This window comes from Cynara cardunculus (assembly GCF_001531365.2).
Source record: "Cynara cardunculus var. scolymus isolate 2C chromosome LG 1, CcrdV1, whole genome shotgun sequence".
Classification (NCBI taxonomy): domain Eukaryota; kingdom Viridiplantae; phylum Streptophyta; class Magnoliopsida; order Asterales; family Asteraceae; genus Cynara; species Cynara cardunculus.
Window position 1 is genome coordinate 45068469 of NC_037528.1, and position 19296 is coordinate 45087764.

The following is a 19296-nucleotide window of genomic DNA, read 5'->3' on the forward strand; positions in this document are numbered from 1 at the left end:
AAGAGCATGGACTTTATTAGCCAAGACATCACCATATGGTTTTCAGACTTCCATTGGTGATACAAGGGATCTGATTCTTTGGGGTGAGAGACTTTACCAATAAGGTAGTCATCTTTTCCTCTCCCTGAGACGTACATAAGATGGACTAAGACCAACTGAAGGTAATTGTATCCTTTCAGTTTGTGACACGTGATTGGGAGTGGAGAACTATCGAGTATTTTGTATTTGAGTTGGAGGAATCAGATCTGAAAGCAGAGTCATCGGAAGTTTCCATTGGTGGTTAGATGATAGTTGGAAAAAAAAACAGCAGGAAGGAGAAACTTACAGTTTCAGAGGTATAACTCTGATATCATGTAGAAATTGAGGGCTGGAATTTTTCGTATATTGAGAGAGAATATAACAGAGGTATTGACCAAGAAAAGGAAAAAACCTAAATTGACTACAAGGAAACACAATCACAGGGATCCTAGAGAATAATAAGAACTCTAACTAAGGAAAAGATCCAAAATCTCTAGAAAATGTTGTACAAATATATTGATTTTCACAAGAAGAAATTCAGATAATTCATCATGTATTTAACATACTCATAGTTATTTGACAAGGAAATAATGGAAGTTTCAATAGAGTTCCTCGTTTGTAAGAACAACCGAACATCATCCTCTAGACATTGCTCCCTAGTGTCATGGGGGGTCAGAGGTAAGGTGAGAAGCCTTCCAAATACTCTGCAAATAAACCTGAATAATCGTTCTCTACACAAACAAGTCGGAGATGTTAAGTTTGCTATGAATGAGACGATTTGCTATTGGTACCACATCAGCCACATTTGGTTTCTTGTCGGCCAATAAGTCACAAAAAGATGTCAAAGATATGAAAACAACAAAGCATCCAAAAAGAATGTAAGAACATAACCATCATCTAAATCTCATTGGGACCAAGCTAGAGCACACCAAAATGGAGATGACAGTGGCAACGAAAAGAAGCAGCAGGACAGTCCCACACCCGGGCGTGTTGTCTACTGGGCAATAATTTGGGGTGGCTCATGAACCTCATGATGTGGTCTGATGGCGGGCATATTAACAGGGTACGTTGACTGAAGGTGTCTGCATTCTTTTAAGGGTTGTGAGAACTAACAAGCACTCTAAATGAGTACCCTACGAACTAGCGTATACCATTTTATTAGAGAGTAACTTTTTTAATTATTTGCGTGCATTGGAACGCATTTATACAAGAGAAGAGAGAAATATTCTCCAAATAAATCCCTAAGATCTCTCTAACTTATTTCCTATATTTACAATCCTTATAATCATGCAATTTGTTTATGTAATAATTACGGTTCACAAAAAAAATTACAAGAACATTCAACTCTAGAATTTTTTAATTATACATATTACAGTTGGAAACAATATGAATAACTGCCAAACTTCATACAAGATGGCACTGGTTCTCATACTTGGTTATTATAAGGCCAAAGGGTTGATTCCCATTCCAAGTTTTTTTTCTTCTTTTCATTAACCTAGATATCCAACCCGCTATGCGAGCCGAGGGCGACCACCTGCTTTGCAGATAGCTCGGAGTCACCGCATTTGAACCTCCGTGGCCACAAGGGGATTTTTGTTCCTCCTTGGATTTGAACATGGGATTTTTATTCCCATTCCAAGTTGTAAAATGGAATTTATAAAAATACCAGTTCCAAGATAAATATTAATAATAACATAGACCTAAATATTATTGATTGTACACGTGAGTAAGCATAACAAATTAGCATTATGAATGGAACAAAGCTTGTTCCTGCGCGAGAATCCCCGGCTTTTTGGTCAGCGGCTATCTGGGTGGGCTGCTCTACATTCAGACACCACGGTGACCCCCGAAGCAATCTTATTCTAGTTGCAGGACCCGGAGGCAGGGGAAACAAAGGAGGGATTGATCGACCAACTTGAACAGATCCATAAGAACCTGTTAGTTTGTCAGCAGAGGGGGTGATATTATATATACCATTTTTCATCTCACATCAACTTTGGTTGTGTAACGTCAATTTTGTTAGGTTACACGATCTCAAGCACAAAAAAAGAAACTGTAACCACACGCAGGATCCAAACGAACAAAATGCAGTACAACAGGTGTTTCGAAAAATTTATCTTTTGTTGAAGTTACTTGATGAAGGGGTTGAATCATAGCCACGAAAAAGAAGATCCATAGCCTCCAAGGTATCTAGTTTAGAACGAAAAAGAAGGTGACGGATCAGGGGATCTAGGTCAGAAAAGCGAGAACTTTAATTTTCCCCATGTAGGATTTTAACCTATAACCACTGAACTGCTAAGGTATTCAGGTAACATTTGGAATTTGGCCGAGCGGCTGTACCACTCCTTTCTATATTGTTATCATGATCATTTGCTGTCAGGAAGTGCCGTTGAAGCAACAAGGCTTGAAATGAGTCAGGTTGAGATTTGGTCTACATGATAAGTGTGCTTCTGAACTGAGAAAGCAGTTGATAACTGCCTTATCACACTATCCGAATTGTATATGAAAAGCATTTCTTACTCATAACCAATCTCTTCCTAGCAAAACGCGTGCTCCAATTAAAATTCCTGGTAAAGTCAATGTGGACTTCGCCATGGGAAAAGCCGTTTCTTTCTTGCTTGATAGGGGGGATTCAATTCACGAGTGAGCTAAAACCGAACACGTCGGATTGTAACCCATCACATGGCTCTCAAACCCAACCAGTGATGGATCCCAGGTAACAAAGAGCACTGGGTACTCGAGCCAATAAGGGCTATTCTCGGAGAAGACCTGCTCTAAAAGCCTTTGATCCATTCCATATTAGCTCACCTCCAACAGCGTATCTTTCGCAATGATCTTCTGAGATAATACGTCCTTCAAACAATGGGATTTGGTTGGATGGAGTCACGTTGAAGAATATCATTTTTATAAACGCTTTTTGGCTTAGTCAACTTGGCCTCAAGGACTTTTTTTCATGAAAGCTCTTCCTTTTTATCCTTTGTCTCAGTAGACTAGCTTTTATGAGTTATCTATAATCTCTAGAATCTCCCCTCAGTCTCACAGGACTAGCTATTTTGACATATATAGAAATATCTTCAAAATTTCCCGGGTAGAGGCCTGCTTCTATTCCTTGCGTAGGGCCTATATCCTGTAAGGGTGCTAAGGGTTGCAAAACTTTTTTGCCAGCATAAGATATGTTTTTTTTCATGGTTTTCCCTTTTATTATTAGTCTAAGATAAATTTTTGCTCTAGGCTACTTACGGAGGAATATGAGTTATGTGCATTAGTGAATTATAACAGATTAGGAATTCTGTTGTGTTTCTTATTCATTATTGACAGAGAAGCATACAAAATAAATACACAAGGCAAAGGGAAAGAAAAGGAAACTATTCTATGAATCCCTAATTTTATGGGATTGCCTACAATCACTAATATTATGGGATTATAATCGGCTCCGATTACTCCTACATTAAATACATAATCATTTACATTTTCCCACACTCCCCCTCAAGCTGGTGAGTGGGAGTTTCCCATTCCCAGCTTGGATAAAATTCTCTCGAACATTGGTCTACTTAGTCCTTTGGTGAAAACATCTGCTAGTTGTTCATGAGTAGGCACGAATGGAGTACAGATTAAGCCACTGTCTAGCTTCTCCTTGACAAAACGTCTGTCAACTTCAACATGCTTTGTTCGATCATGATGAACTAGATTGTGTGCTATGTTTATTGTTGGCTTATTGTCACAATAGAGCTTCATTGGTCCCTCCCAATTGATCCTTAGATCTTTTGGGATGATTTTTAGCCACAATAGTTCGCATATACCATGTGCCATCGCCCGAAATTCGGCTTCAACACTAGATCATGCTACCACAATTTGTTTCTTGCTTCTCCATGTGACAAGATTTCCTCCGAGAAAAGTGCAATACCCTGTTATCGATCTACTGTCAACTGATGACGTAGTATAGCTTGCATCAGTGTATGCTTCAAGAGTTGCACAATTATTCCTTTCAAACAGGATTCCCCTCCCCGGTGCTCCTTTGAGATACTGTAAAATCCGGTGTGCGGCTTGTAAATGGGTTTCATTTTGGGTTATGCATGAACTCGCTGACCAAGCTTACGACATAAGCTATGTCAGGTCTGGTATGAGACAAATATATAAGTTTCCCACAAGCCGTTGATACATTTCTTTGTTCACAATTGCATCTTCCTCTGCATTTCCCAGTCTATGATTCGGTTCTATAGGAGTACTAGCAGGTTTGCATGCACCTTGACCTGTTTCCATGAGCAAATCTATAACATACTTATGACGGGATATAAAAATTCCCTTTCTTGAATGAGAAACTTAAATTCCAAGAAAATACTTCGGTCTTCCTAACGTCTTGATCTCAAATTATTTGGCTAGACACAGGCTCAGGGCTTGGTGCTCTTTTTTTTCATCTCCTGTTACAATGATATCATCCACATAAACCAGTAGCACCGTCATTTTCTTGTTTTTGAGTGCTTGATGAACATAGTGTGATCCCCCTTGACTTTGTTTATATCCCAAAGTTAACATAGCCCTATTAAATCTCCCAGACCATGCTCGAGGGCATTGTTTTAAGCCGTATAGTGCCTTTTTTAACATACGCACCATATAGGGTTTTGGTCGTTTTCCATAACCAGGTGGAACATCCATATAGATCTCCTCCTCAAGTTCTCCATGCAAGAATGCGTTTTTTACATCAAATTGATTCAAATCTTAATCAAGATTAGCAGCTAGGGATAGAATTACCCTAACTATATTCATTTTTGCAACAGGTGCGAATGTCTCAAAGTAATCAATGCCAAAATTCTGCGTATATCCCTTGGCTACTAGTCTTGCGTTATACCTCTCAATTGACCCATTCGCGTTATATTTCACTGTATAAATCCATTTGCATCCTACTGGCCTTTTTTCCTTCTGGCAATTTAACCAACTCCCAAGTTCTATTCTTTTCAAGTGCTTCCATTTCCACATTCATGGCTTGCTTCCAATTTTCATTAGATATTGCCTCAGATAAATTTGTAGGAATGAAAATGGAGTTGAGGTTGACAAGAAATGCTGTTGGACCGAAAACTAGGGAACCGCCCACATGATATTGTCCGCTTTGGGCTGCCCCTCTCGACAACAACCCCTCACAACTTTAAAACGCGTCACTGGTAGGAGTAAGATCCCCCCTTCCTTATAAGGAAGACGAATCCCCCTAGCCTCACCAATGTGGGATGCTCCTGCATTGCTACAGGAGCGTTGGGTTTAAGAATCGCGGATTTGACCGGCTCGAGGGAACGATGAGGCGGAAGTCCCAACATTCCCCCCCCACATTGGTGCGGCCCTAGCTCTGATACCAATTGTTGGACCGAAAACTAGGGAACCGCCCACATGATATTGTCCGCTTTGGGCTGCCCCTCTYGRCAACAACCCCTCACRRCTTTAAAACGCGTCACTGGTAGGAATAAGATCCCCCCTTCCTTATAAGGAAGACGAATCCCCCTAGCCTCACCAATGTGGGATGCTCCTGCATTGCTACAKGAGCGTTGGGTTTAAGAATCGCGGATTTGACCGGCTCGAGGGAACGATGAGGCGGAAGTCCCAACAAATGCTTTGTAGGTGGGAGAGAATTTTTGGAAAGAGGTGTAGCGTGATAAGGGATACAATGGTCTTTTTGTGCATTCTCTTGTTCCCTTTCTAACAGCGATAGGCAGAGATTGGCACTTGTTTGAGATTCAGTTATGCTTTGCAATGGTATAGAGTCAGAAATTGTTACCTCGTTTGAAGGACCAATATCAAATTCTCGGAAGAATGTCCTTTTGTCTTGAGTATACCAGGTTCTTCCGAAACCGAGTGGATTCGGATTCTGGAATAGGTTCACGATCTGGTGGAATTGTTTCAGAGTTACGAGTAACAGGAGTACTTGGGGAGTGTTTAGGCTCAGGGATAGGAGTGGAGTGAGATTGGGATGGAATAGGCTCACGAGCTGGTGAAACGATTTCGGGATCGTGGATAATAGGAGTATTTGGGGAGTGCTCAGAAATAGAAGTGGAAGCTAATATAGATAAGTCAAGTAAAAGATCTTCCAGGCTACCTTATCTTCCTTTCCATCCTCCCCCTAAAGATAAGGTTGGGTGAAGTAGGGATTGTTTTCGCTAAAGCTTACATCCCTTGACACAAAAAACTTTCTAGATGGGGCGTGGGGGTGGTAACATTTGTACCCTTTCTGGGTTGAGGAATATCCCAAAAAAACACACTTTAGAGCCCGAGGATCAAGTTTGTTTCTGTTTTGGCTATGGACGTGAATAAATGAAATACATCCAAAAATACGGGGTAAAAGATTGTTGGAAGTGGACACATTTGGGTAAAAGGAAGAAAGTACATCCATAGGAATTTTGAATCCTAGAACTCGGGTAGGAGTCTATTTATAAGATAAGTTGTTGTGAGCACTGCTTCTCCCCAAAAATATTTTGGATCATTATTTTGAAATAATAATACTCTGGTTTGATCTAATAAAAGACCATTTTTCCTCTCTGCCACTTCGTTCTGTTGAGGTGTTTTAACACATGAAGATTCTTGAATTATTCCCTCTTTTTGAAAATAGGAGGTGAGAGTTTGATTAAAAAAGTCTCGAGCATTATCAGATCTTATTTTTTGAACTTTTACTCCAAATTGATTTTTTACCATCGAAACGAAATTAGGGAGAATAGTGCTAACATCAGACTTATGTTTTAATAAGAACATCCAAGTAACCCGTGTACAATCATCAATGAAGGTCACGCCCCATCTTGCATCCGACACATTGGAAATATTAGATGGACCCCAAATATCAGTGTGAAAAAGACAAAAAGGAGAGTTGCTTCTTTTATCACTGATAAGAAAAAGGATACGCTTGTGTTTAGCAAGCTCACATACCTCCCAATGAAGGCTTTCAACATCGATTATTTTAAACAAATAAGAATAGATAACTTTAACAATCCTAAATGAGGGATGACCTAAACGACAATAATGAAGTGTGATTTTTTCTTTATTGGAAAGAATAGATTATGAATACGAGAGAGTGAGATAATTAGGTACTTTTTGGCATCTCAAGACAATATAGATCATCCTTTTCCTTAGCAAGTCCAATCGTCTTCCCCGAATCCTTTTCCTGAAGCAAACAATATTCGTCACAAAATACCACTTGACAAGGTAAATCTCATGCTAGTTTCTTTACGGAAATCAAATTAGTGGACAATTTTGGGGCGTGAAGAACATTTTTTAAAAGAATGGATGAGCTGAGTTGAGTTGAATATATCCTATACTGGCTACGGTGGTTTGGGTTCCATCAGCAGTGGCAATTTTCTTGTTACTTGGACAAGATGAGCATGTGGAGAAGTGTTTGAAAGAGTGAGTCATATGGTCAGTTGCTCCCGAATCAATGATCCAAGAGTATTTTAGGGGGTGTTTGGTTCGCAAAATAATTTCTAAAGGATTGGAATCTGTCAATGGAATTGGAATATGGAAGAAATTGGAATGGAATGTTATCAGGTTTGACCAAGTGTTTGGTTGACAAGAATGGAATGTAATATGTCCAATGAATTGGAATCTTCCTGTTTGGTTTACAACAGAATCGGAATGGAATTATGAAAAATAGACAAAAATACCCTTTCTTTGATATTTTCTTAATTTTTTAATCACAAATAATAATAAAATTAACATTTAATGAGCAGATTGTTTGACCTTTAGATTTTTGTGAGCTCTGTTTCGCTGCCATCTCGGAACAGAAATCGGAAACGGTAACAGAAATTAGAACAAAAATCGGAAATAGAAATTGTATAGAAATAGAAAACAGTAAGCAGAAAAATCGTATGCATAAATCGAAATTGGAAGAAGAAATCGTATGCAAAAATCGAAATCAGAAGCCGAAATTGGAAGCAGAAATCATAAGTAGAAATCGAATCTGCAGTCTTCGATCGATGATGAAGATGAACAAGTCGTTCAAGATGAGAGAAACCAGGTTCGATATTGGAAGCAGTAGATGAGAATGGAAAAGGTGCGGCAAGGGTTATTAAGTTGTAATGATGGTATTTTTGTCATTTATAAAATTTTTGGATGGAATGGATTTCAATTCCATCTCTTTTATGAAGGAATGGTGAAATCCTTAAATGTGGGAATGTTTGGAATTCAATTCCAACATTGGAATGGAATTTCAACGAAATTGACCTTTCCCGGATCCAGATTCGTAGTTGGTTCTATTTTCCCTCCTTATCACATTTTCGGCCACCATTGCCGAGCCATTCATTGGAGGGGTCTCAAGCATTGAGGTTCTCTTGCTCTCCTCACTTCTAACAATAGCCACCACTTCATTAAAGCAAGGTACTTCAGATTTTCCAAGGATTTGAATACTCACTTTATCAAAGTCAGAGCTTAAACTACAGGAAAGTCATAAACCTTGTCATGCTCAATGAAGTCCTTGAGTATCACCGCATCTTCAGAGCAATTGGTCTTGATTACCCTATAATGGTCGAGTTCTTGCCACAATGATTTTAATTGATTGGCATACTCAGTTACTGGTTTGCTTCCTTGTTTTGCTGCCATAGTCTTGACTTTCACTTCATAAACCTGAGCTGCATCTTTCGCTTTAGAGTACGTTTGTTGAATTGCATCCCAGATCCCTTTGGCATTAGCCTTGACATCATAGTGTCACTTATTTCAGGAATCATAGAACTCCATAACCACGCCATGATCATGGAATCTTCTTCATCCCATGCTTCGAACTTGGGATCTTCTCATTTGGGTTGTTCCGGTGAGATGACTGATTTTTCCCTTCCCTTTCAGGATGGTTCGAACTAGTTGGGACCATTTGAGATAGTTCTTTCCATCCAATCAGTATGATGCATGGATGTGCTGCAGATCTCCTGGTTGAGAAACATGGGTTATGGCAGATTCTGATTTAGGTTCTGTCATTCTTTCGGTGTTGGGTTAGGAATTGTTGGCAATGAAGGCCACAAAAAAAGGAATCAAAGGAAGGAGGCAATGAAGGCCTGCGAAATTTTCAAAGAAGGTTTATGAAGGCTAAAAAGGCTTCCCAAGCTTCCATAGCTCTGATACCACAACAGATTTAGGAATTCTGTTGTGTTTCTTATTCATTATTGACAGAGAAGCATACAAAATAAATACACAAGGCAAGAGAAAGAGAAGGAAACTATTCTATGAATCCCTGATTTTATGGGATTGCCTACAATCACTAATATTATGAGATTATAATCGGCTCCCCTTACTCCTACATTAAATACATAATCATTTACATGTTTACATTTTCCCACAAATAACTGATGTATGTTAACTTCTCTATGATTTATATGTCGATATTATGTGTGGTCCCGCCTCGAGAATTATGATTAACCAATAGTACTTATGAAATGTGGCACTGAACTATAAGGGTTTAATCTGCGGCCTCTTTGAACTGTTAGCATTGCTCTCTTCAGTTCAAGCGAAGGGTAGTATCACAGTTCAGATCGACTTCCTAGCATACGGAATACAAAATGGATCCCAAAGCCGCTTTGTTTTAGCTTAGACTAACGGCACCAATTCCTAGTGCTATAATAGAACCTGTCATTAAAGCCCTCACAACACTCGATAGTTGATACATGCTCCCGCTTATTGACTACGGTGAGTCACTCAAGTCCATTGTCCTCGTCCCCATGGCAGAAGCTTTAGAGATCTCGAGGGGAGAGAAGGCAACGGTTGGAACACCATTAAAAATAGTACAGAGTTCTTTACAGGCATAATATCACAACAATCTAAATCCTCGTGCACCACGTACAACAAGAGAGGATTGTCCCTTCCTTCCAGTGTTGCTAGTCACTGTTCTAAGATTCGAAGGTAGAATATCGAGTAATGTGAAGAGTATATATGAGATACTTTGGATTAAAAGATTTTTTTTCAGGCTTGAGATTAAAAGAGTTTTTTCAGGCTTGAGATTATAAAGGAAAAATTGGGCGTTGGAATAATCTGACGCAGCCACATATTAACCTACCTTTGACTTTCTTGTACCAAATTGGGCATGTATGATATATATGCACCAACTTATGGGGAGTGCAGAAAGGTTGTGCATTACATAGTGGTTCATAATGCTTAGGTAGTTGTACAATTAGATGGCAAAATGATTTAAATTTGGTAGACGTATTCTCTCTCAAGTTAGTTACAACAGGTAGATGTATCTCAATGTATTTAAACATCCTTACAGCTCTATGAAACCAATTGAAGCCTCCAATATCTCCAAACAAACACCATCATATTCATGTGTTTCAGCTCTAGGATATCATTTCATTTGTCAATGCTTCATCTATTTGCAAGTTCAAGGGAAAGGTGCATGTTCAAGATTCAAGTCAAGTCCAAGTTCATGTTCGTCTTTCGTTTGAATGTTTTAATGTAAAGTACTGTATTGTATTCAATGGGATTTAAGCAGTGCAACTTTTTTGTAATTGCTAGCGTATTTTGCATCTCTTTTAAGGTCCTGATCACTATGATATTATTTTGCCAAAAAAATGTATACAGTGAATAATGAGCTAATGAGCATAAACAACAAAACCGGAGACTACAGTAACCTGCGCAAAATGTTAGTTCCATATCAGACTGCAGTTTTACCTTATTCGTTGACAGCAGGTAAAAGAAAAAGGGATCTAAGAAAATGGCCAATAAGCAAGAAATGACAATGAATTGGTTCCATTGCTGAACAACTTTAGCATGTGGATTCATGACCCCAAATGTGAACTGTTTCAGCAAGGATAACTTTGTTCTTGCCCACCACTTTACATGATGCTGCAAAAGAACAGAAAAAACCAACTAACAAACCCACCAATCGAAAGGAGATGACAAGTACAAGAGAAGAATTGTTTTATCGTAATTAAAGAGAAACAACGATTTACATGATGTTAACTTAAACATGCCAAATAAACCAATGATCCAGCCATTGAGACAGCACCAACCATATAAGCATTCAAGCTGTTAAAGCATCACATTCAGCTATTTGTTCTTTTTTGAAGTCTTCTTTTATTATAATTCCTGAGACTTTTTGGAGAAATTCTCTCTTTTTCACACACTTCTCACAAGTCAAGGGTCTTCATGGAAACAACCAAAGACCCAAACCTCCGGGTAGAAGACAGGTCCCACCAGGCTTCTTGTTGTCGATATAAGGACCCTTTTCAGAATAATGTAGTACTAATAATAATAATACTCTCCTTTAAAAGGGAATGTTTGTTTCGAACACTTTTTGGGAGTGGCTTGTTATTTGGCTACAAACCATTTGGAGTTACTAAACTTGGAGGGCATATGCAGGGAGGGGTAGCCCAAGGATTGAAGTCGGTATTTTGCATGCCCTACACAAGATATAACATTAACAAAATAGAAAAAAATAAAGTACCAGGCCAGGTTAACCCCCATCTGGGACTTATTAGGGCCCACAGGCATGAACCAGTTCAAGGTCTGGGTGGAAGGACCAGTCATGAGTTGGTCTGATTTTTTAGAGGAACAGGTCTTCATCGAGTATAAATCTAAGAAGGATCAATTCGGGTTCAATTTTTGTGTACCTCTCTTCCGATCACAAATCTTCCTCTTGAGTTCTTAGGTTTTTCCTTGTAATTATAAGAACTTGGGCATGTTGTACAGTAAGGATCATTGCACATTCCCAATTGTCCTGACCTCAATAAGTGTTCATTTTTATGATCTCCCAGTTGATGATTATGCATTCTGATGTTTTCTTGTTCCACATGCTCTCTCCTTTCCGTGCCAATGGCACCATGGATGGACTGTGAAGGATTCCCTTGTCTTGGTGTTTTTCTTCCACCACACAAGGGACCTGTAAAGCAGACAGGAGTTGTTGGACTGGAATTCAATTCATTGGAGCTCGGTAGGATGGATATTGAAACACTTCTGTTCCTGTGTGACAACCTTCGCTGTGGATTATGCTCATGTCTATCAGATGGCCAGTCTGTATCAGTTAACATTGGCACCTCATCTTTCTCAACAGCATCCATCCATCAAGCATCAAGTGTCACAGCTGCATAAAATATATGAAAACAAGTTTGCATGACCATTACAATGCAACAGGTGACTTTTCTTAAACATAAAGAGAATAGTAATAAATTATTTACTTACTAAAGAACTAGAAATTCGGTGTCAAATTTAAATTTGAATAATTGATGTTTGAGGTACAAAATAGATAGTCGATTATTTTAATTTTTCCAGAAAATAGGGTATTTTTTAAGATGGAAAAGTATTAGGACAAATAACAATTCTTGTACAAGGACCAATACCAAACAAGTTAAACATCAATCTCTACACCAAAAATAATCTAAAGTTCTACATACTAACCGCCATCAGATATCGAATCAACAATAAGAACATCCAGATGAATCTACCACAAGTTAGAATGGGCAAAAGTAGGGGGAGAAAAAGCAACTCCCCTTAATGAATAAAGAGCACACGATTCTATAGAATGGTTTATACTGTGTTGGAAAACCCACTGATCCCAAATGTGCAACAAAAAAAACTTATTTGAATTGGCCCTTTCCATTCCTATCATCATATCACCCTACCAAAAGTAAGTTTCTTCCAGGAGAAAAGAAGCATGAATTTTAACATTTTACACAAGAAAATCGACCTACAAGTATAAGGTTAAACAGGGAAAATCTACAATTACACCAACTTCATCATCAAACTTGCAACAATTTCCTTTTATCGAACATGAACAGAACTAAAAACACACTCTCAAACAGAAAAAATAGTGAATGCATAATATGTAATCATAAATTAACGTTAGTAGTTTGGGATCAACACATTCAGTTGTACTGAATCACATTTGGTGCCAACAATCAATGACCATCTTCTACATTTATCAAGCAAAATTGAATATTGAAGTGAGTTCATGATCAAATGAAGCATAATCAGTAACAAAAAAGATAAACAAATATAGAACAATTAAAACAGAGGAAGTTAAGACATACCCTTTTAAGGACTCCATCAAGCGCGGGAAATCACAAGCAGCTATAAAGATTGTGTGTTCAAAAAAGACTCAGAATTCAAGAAGCGAAAACCAAAATGAAAAGGGAAACAACGGTACGAACGGGGCATGCATTGATTGAGTTAACAGTGTCACTGATAGGTGTATTAGGGTTTTGGTTTATTCGGTTTTCAAAGTTCTTCGAACTAATTAAACGGTTTCGAGTTATTATTTTAAGTGTAAATTACATTGTTCATATTATTTGGAGTAATTACAAATTTCGTCCCTGTAATTTTATGTCGGTTACAAAAAAGGTCTCTCAAATATCAAAATTTAGGAGTAGGGTCCTCATGGTTTTATATTCGTTATGAATCGGATCCCTTGTCCTAACTTTCGTTAAAAAATTTCTTTGAATCACGGGCGTTTTTGTCTTTTTCTCCTTTTTCTTCATTTTCTTTAAAAAATAATTTGCTTAATATATAACGTGTATATATATAAGGTTGGGTTCGTATGAATTTTAAAATCTATATAAACCGTAGGAATACCTCTATGACCGTCGATCATGATTCGTGCACCAACGCACATGCTATCGAAATAGAGGGGCAAATCGGTCATTTAACCATTGCATCAACGTTGTTTGTAACCTGTGTTAAGGTTTTCATAGTTACTTTGTGTTACTATGAGTTAAGGTGTGTTAAAGTTTGCATGTTAAAGATGTATTAATATTTTCATGTTGATATACATTAAGAATTTAAGATTGTATATAACCTATATTCGTGAATGTTCGGAGTTGTTATGGAGCGTTAACATATTAAGGTTGAATATGTTCATGTTAACTTATGTTAACATGAACAGTTTCAAGTATATTAACGTATTTTATGGGGGTTATAACTTATGTTAAACTTTGCGTCCACCTAAATCGTTGTCATCAAAGTTCCGTTTTATTATGAACATGTCGTGGGCTCGCCCATTTACAACGTCAAATTTGAAGCGCAATCTCATCCAAGGGCAACCGAGAGGGTCTTATGGTATTTACAAATAAAATTCCTACATCCCAATTCAATATGTATGTATACACGTGTGTGTGTGTGTGTGTGTGTACCTAGGAAAATGCCATAGAGCCTCCCCAAAGAATGGAATCGACGACGCCCCCTTTTCGTTTCCTCCCTGTCACTGACCACCACCATTTCCGGCCTCCTCACCTTTCATCTCCCTTATCTCGTCCTCCTTTTTTTCCAGATCTTGACGGCAACAAATCTTGAACCACATCTCCCCGTCTTTCCGCCAACCCCCATTATTTCCTTGTTTTCCGTCGACGCCTCATAACCTGCAATTTCAGCCGCCTTTAGGCCTTCTTCTTCAAGATTTGAAGTGGTGGTTCCAAATCTGAACTAAAGTAAACTAAACTTGATCCATACTCTATGTTTTAAGAACTTCCCTGAACCATTATACATGGATTCAACCAAAAAAAACGTTAATGAAAACAAAAACAAGAGGAACTCAATCTGGTTTGGGATTAACCACAATGGTGGTGTCCAATTAATTTGAGTTTGGGCTCCAAAGGTCAAAAGTACCTGGGTGGTTAAAATGTTTTTAGAATAATGAATAAAAAAAGCCAAAATGTTTATGACTTAACGAAGTTTTTTAATGGAAGTTAAAGCAACGAACCTCATTCATAACGAAAATAAAACCTTGAGGATTCTAATCATGAATTTTAGGGTTGAGGGACCTTCTTTGTAACCGGCGAGAAACCATAAAGAAAATTTTGTAATTTACTCTATTTTTTAACTCCTTTAATCTCAAAACGAGAATAAATAGAAACTGTGGTTTAGGACCAGACCAGATTAGTGTTAGGGATCACTTTCGTAGAAAGATGCTAACCGTGATGACCAAAATTATATATGTTAAAGCTAATGAACCACTTTTACCTACTTATTGGAATTTAAGGACATTATTCGCAGTTAAGAATCAAAATTGTAGTTTTATCTCTCTCTCTCTCTCTATATATATATGTGTGTGTGTGTGTGTGTAAGTGGAGGTGGAGGTACAAAACAAGAACACCTCCATTTTTACGAAATCGTGAGGGGTCCGATGGTGTGCAGACGGAATGTCCTACAACCTAGATTTGTCAAAGGTCGTGTGGTCGCTGATTTAGTATCACATAGGAAAGATTATAATATCACATCAAGAACACCAATATTACATGTAATCATGTAAGAGAGGGTCTAGTGGTGTAAGGGGGACTACTAGTGTACCGACGACTTGACCCGTAATGTAACACCCAAATTTTTTGGTAAAGTGAAATTCCAAGTTTTTTTATATATTTTTACCCTTAGAATAGTTTTATCAAGTATTCTGAGGATTGGTTATGTTTGGGTATGAAAATAATCAAAAAAGAACCAAGGAATGAAATTTCAGCATGTTTGTATCAAGTTTGAATTTTTTTTTTTAAATCATTGTTTCACCTATGAACTTTGTTAAGAGGAGAAAGGCTTGGTGTCGGTGAACCTCTCGAAGAAGTTTCGGGACTCGACATCCCTCATTTCCTACCTATTTTCACATATAATATAAGGAGAATAGAAAGCGTACTCACTACTATCTACAATGCGATCTCTTGCCTACCAGAACCCATCATCGCCTTATCGGATCTTTTCCTTCCGTTGTGCTCTCACTAGCTCCTTTCTTACCCTATCGAAGATTGTTATGCATCTTAGAAACAACAGATACATCAGCAGGACTCTGCAAGTGGAAGGTCGCATAAGGACTCTCTCGAGAAGCTCTTTCCACTTCCTTAATTATCGCATTCACTTTTTGGTTTCACCTATGAACTTTGGTAACAAAAAATTAAAACAACCATAGTTTGTACACGAAACAACATTATGAACTTCAAACAAAAATCATTGTTTATCTATGAACTTTGTTTAAATTACCTTAATTATTTTATTCACTTTCTGGTTTAAAACTTTTGAACAACCAAAATTCATACACGAACGGAAAGGAATTTAATTCCAAAAATTAACCAAATTTACAGGATAAATGAAAATAAAGCCGAAGTTGTTAAAAGCAGACAAAGGCATAAAGTTAATGCTAGCATCAAGATCACATAAGGCTTTTCCCGCTTCTTTCACACCTATAGAACATGGTATTGTGAAACATCCGGTATCTTCCAACTTAAGTGGAATCTTTTTTGACAAAGATGTACTTCAACCTTCAGTAAGGGCTACTGTTTTCATATTCATTATGAAATTTGGCATAACTAGACATGTTTTGCTTTTTCTTACTCAAAATATCTTCAAGAAATGGGCATAACTAGACACGTTTTTCAAAAAAAATTCAACCAAAGAGATGTTGATGTGCAATTGCTTGAACACATCTCGAAATTTCTTAAATTGTGCTTCCTCTTGATTACTTAACCTCTATGGGTAAGGAATGTAAGATGGAACTAGTATCATGACAACTTGCTTATGAATAAGTGTAGGTTTCACACGTGTATAAACATGTTGTGCTGCAAAAATAGTGTATATATGTGGTAGACTTGTTGTAACATCATTTTGCTTTTGACTTTTTTCTTGGCTTCATTAGGAAATAATGAAGGGAAGTCTGATCTTTCTTATGGACACAGATTCTTCATTAGGGAATAGCATATTTTTTCCAGTACAACAGTATTTGGTGAACTATCCACTAAATCCTTTCCACTTCTTAAGGTTATAACTTTCACATGTTCATTTAGTCACATTTCTAGGGATCTCAATATCATTGGGAGTGTTCCAACACGTTTATTTCTTAACTTAATTGTCATTTGACCAATTTGTTTCCAAATTCCTAATGGTATCAGTTTGATGATTCATTGTTGAAGTGGTTAGGTTAATAAACCCCTTCAACAACTTCTAAAGAAGTAGATGAATCAACTTGCTTGTTAAACTTGTTTTGGAAAGATGATTGATTTTGCTGAAAATGAGTCTGTTGGTTTTGTGAGAGTGGATTCCCAATTTGTAATCTTCTCGTTAGTTCCTACAATAAATTGAGAGAAACCTTAAAGAGAAGATATATTTGAGAGAGAGAGAGAGAGAAAAGAGGCGATGGAGAGGGACGATGTGTATTTACTCTAATGATAAAATAGCATCAACCGCAGGGCATCATTAGTTACTTCATTAAAATGAAATGAGTCAGTGACTTTCATAAAGAACTGAAGATGTGAGTGTGGATCCTCTGATGGTAAACCACTTGTTTGTAACATGATTGATATGAGTTCAAAATGAACAATATCAATTTGTGGTCTAAGAATTCCATTTTGCAACCGGTGAAATCAGGAACTACATGGTCCATGATACCTCCATTTTTTAAGTTTGTAATATCAATGATGTTTTGTGCCTCATTTTTTATATGTGGGTCTTGAAAAAGTGGATCAAACTGTGGATCAGGATTAGGATTTGGTTATGGTTTTGGATCTGGTTGTGGATTACCTAGAGGTTGTTCCATGCTATGAAAAGTTAAAGCACTAATCGAGGCTCTTTGTACTCTCTTCCTTTGTCGAAATTTTATATATTCGGATTTGGTTGCAAGATTTCACTGTGAGGTAATCATGGCGTACACTTAAAAACAAGGTGGTAGAAAAATCAACTTTTAAACATGACTAAAGATCCTTGAATTTGGCTTGTCCCTGAGAACGACGCCAAAATCTTGGTCGGAGGAAAGTATAACTTAGAAAAAGGCTACAACAACTAATGAATCATGCAAGTATACGTGTCTCACTAGTGTCGTCCAAATCAAGTAATAACTGTAAGTATTGCCAATATAGGATTGAGGAAGTAAAACTTAAAAGAGTATTTTAGATGGTGAATAGAAACATTCTTTTTGTGAGAGTTAACAACTAATGAGATATAACAAAATTAAAAGAAAGTATGGGTGTAAGATCTAGTGGAGATTTTAGCTCAATTACATCATAACCTTGCTACAACATAACATTAGATTGTTGCAACAACAGTTTTTAACATCACACTATTGGATTGGATGACTTTCTTTCGAAGTGAATTCGGACACTTACTAGTAGTACCCTCATCGTATTAGTGATGACTACAAATCCAAACATGGTACTAAACTTATCTTTCTTTCCATATAGGTATGACTATATCAGTTGTTAGCAAGCTGCAACATTCTAGAACTCTTTAAATCTCTTTGTTTACGTTGTCTTCTTTTTAGGTATAACTCATCATAAATGAAATAACATGTATCAATTTTTCAAAAATATTAGATGAAACATCAAGAAATGAAGTGAATATTGGAGTTGATAGCTACTGTGAACGCAATTATCCACATGCACGGTTGGCTTATTCTTCCAACCTTTACTTACACCCAAGCTAGCCTAATATCACTTCGCAAACATAAAAGAAAGACATAAATGTAGATGACATACAGATAAATGACTTGTAAAGTAAACGACTTGAATGTAAATGCTCAAAAGTAAATGACTTGTAAAGTAAATGACATAAACTGTGAATGACTTGAATGTAAAAGACTTGGAGAGAAAATGTGTTGCAAGTACTGAAGAACTTGTTGCAACAAGTTAGAGATACGAATTCTTAACCATAGGAAACTATCTATACTATATTATAAAACATTTGACAAAAACTCTTAAAAACGATTTTTTATGCACAAAGTATTGTTTATTGATGCATATTACTTAAAATTTAAGATTACAAGTAAATTGTGCATAAGTACAACTTATTAAAGCTCCATACTTGAATTCGTCTAACCAACTGCAGATAAACATAATCAAATATTGGATAAACATCTAATTTTAAATATAAAAAATCTAAAATATAATTAGGATAATCATTGATAACTAACAGAATACTTAATTATTATAATTATAAAAAATTATATTATTAAACGTAAATTAAATTTATTTGTTGCTAAACCTAAATTAAATTATAATTAAAAATGTTAATTAAAAAAATTACACCAAAACACAAGAACTTTTAAAAAAGATTAATGTAATACTGATATCGATATTTTTTTTTCAAAATTTTATGATATTTTTAAATTTATATTTTATTCAAAATTAAAAACATTATCATTTTCTCAAAACCACATAAAACTAGTGTTTACTTAAAATTCAAGATTAGAAGTAAATTATGCAAAAGTATAATTTATTAAAGCTCGATGTTTGAATTCGTATAACTAATTGTGGATAAACATAATCAAATAGAGAATAAACATCTTATTTTAAAATATAAAAAATCTAAAATATAATTAGGATAATTATCGAGTTCTAACAAAATAATTAATTATTATCTTTATAAGAAAAT

The 19296-nt window shown here is 36.7% G+C and overlaps 1 protein-coding gene across 2 annotated transcripts in view; it reads right to left on the reverse strand.

Moving 5' to 3' along the window:
- Positions 1-13164, reverse strand: part of LOC112507444 (probable cyclic nucleotide-gated ion channel 20, chloroplastic) — a 31593-nt gene extending 18429 nt beyond the window's left edge. Inside the window, exons 1-3 of one of the 2 annotated variants that reach the window (XM_025112041.1) lie at positions 12993-13164; positions 11577-12046; positions 10636-10809 (exon numbers count right to left, since the gene is read on the reverse strand). In XM_025112041.1, the coding sequence (XP_024967809.1) occupies positions 10636-10809; positions 11577-12023 (621 nt within the window). In that variant the 5' untranslated portion in view covers positions 12024-12046; positions 12993-13164. The remainder of the gene's footprint in view (positions 1-10635; positions 10810-11576; positions 12047-12992) is intronic. The other variant, XM_025112050.1, reaches the window with a different exon arrangement.
- Between the last annotated feature and the right edge of the window lie 6132 nt (positions 13165-19296).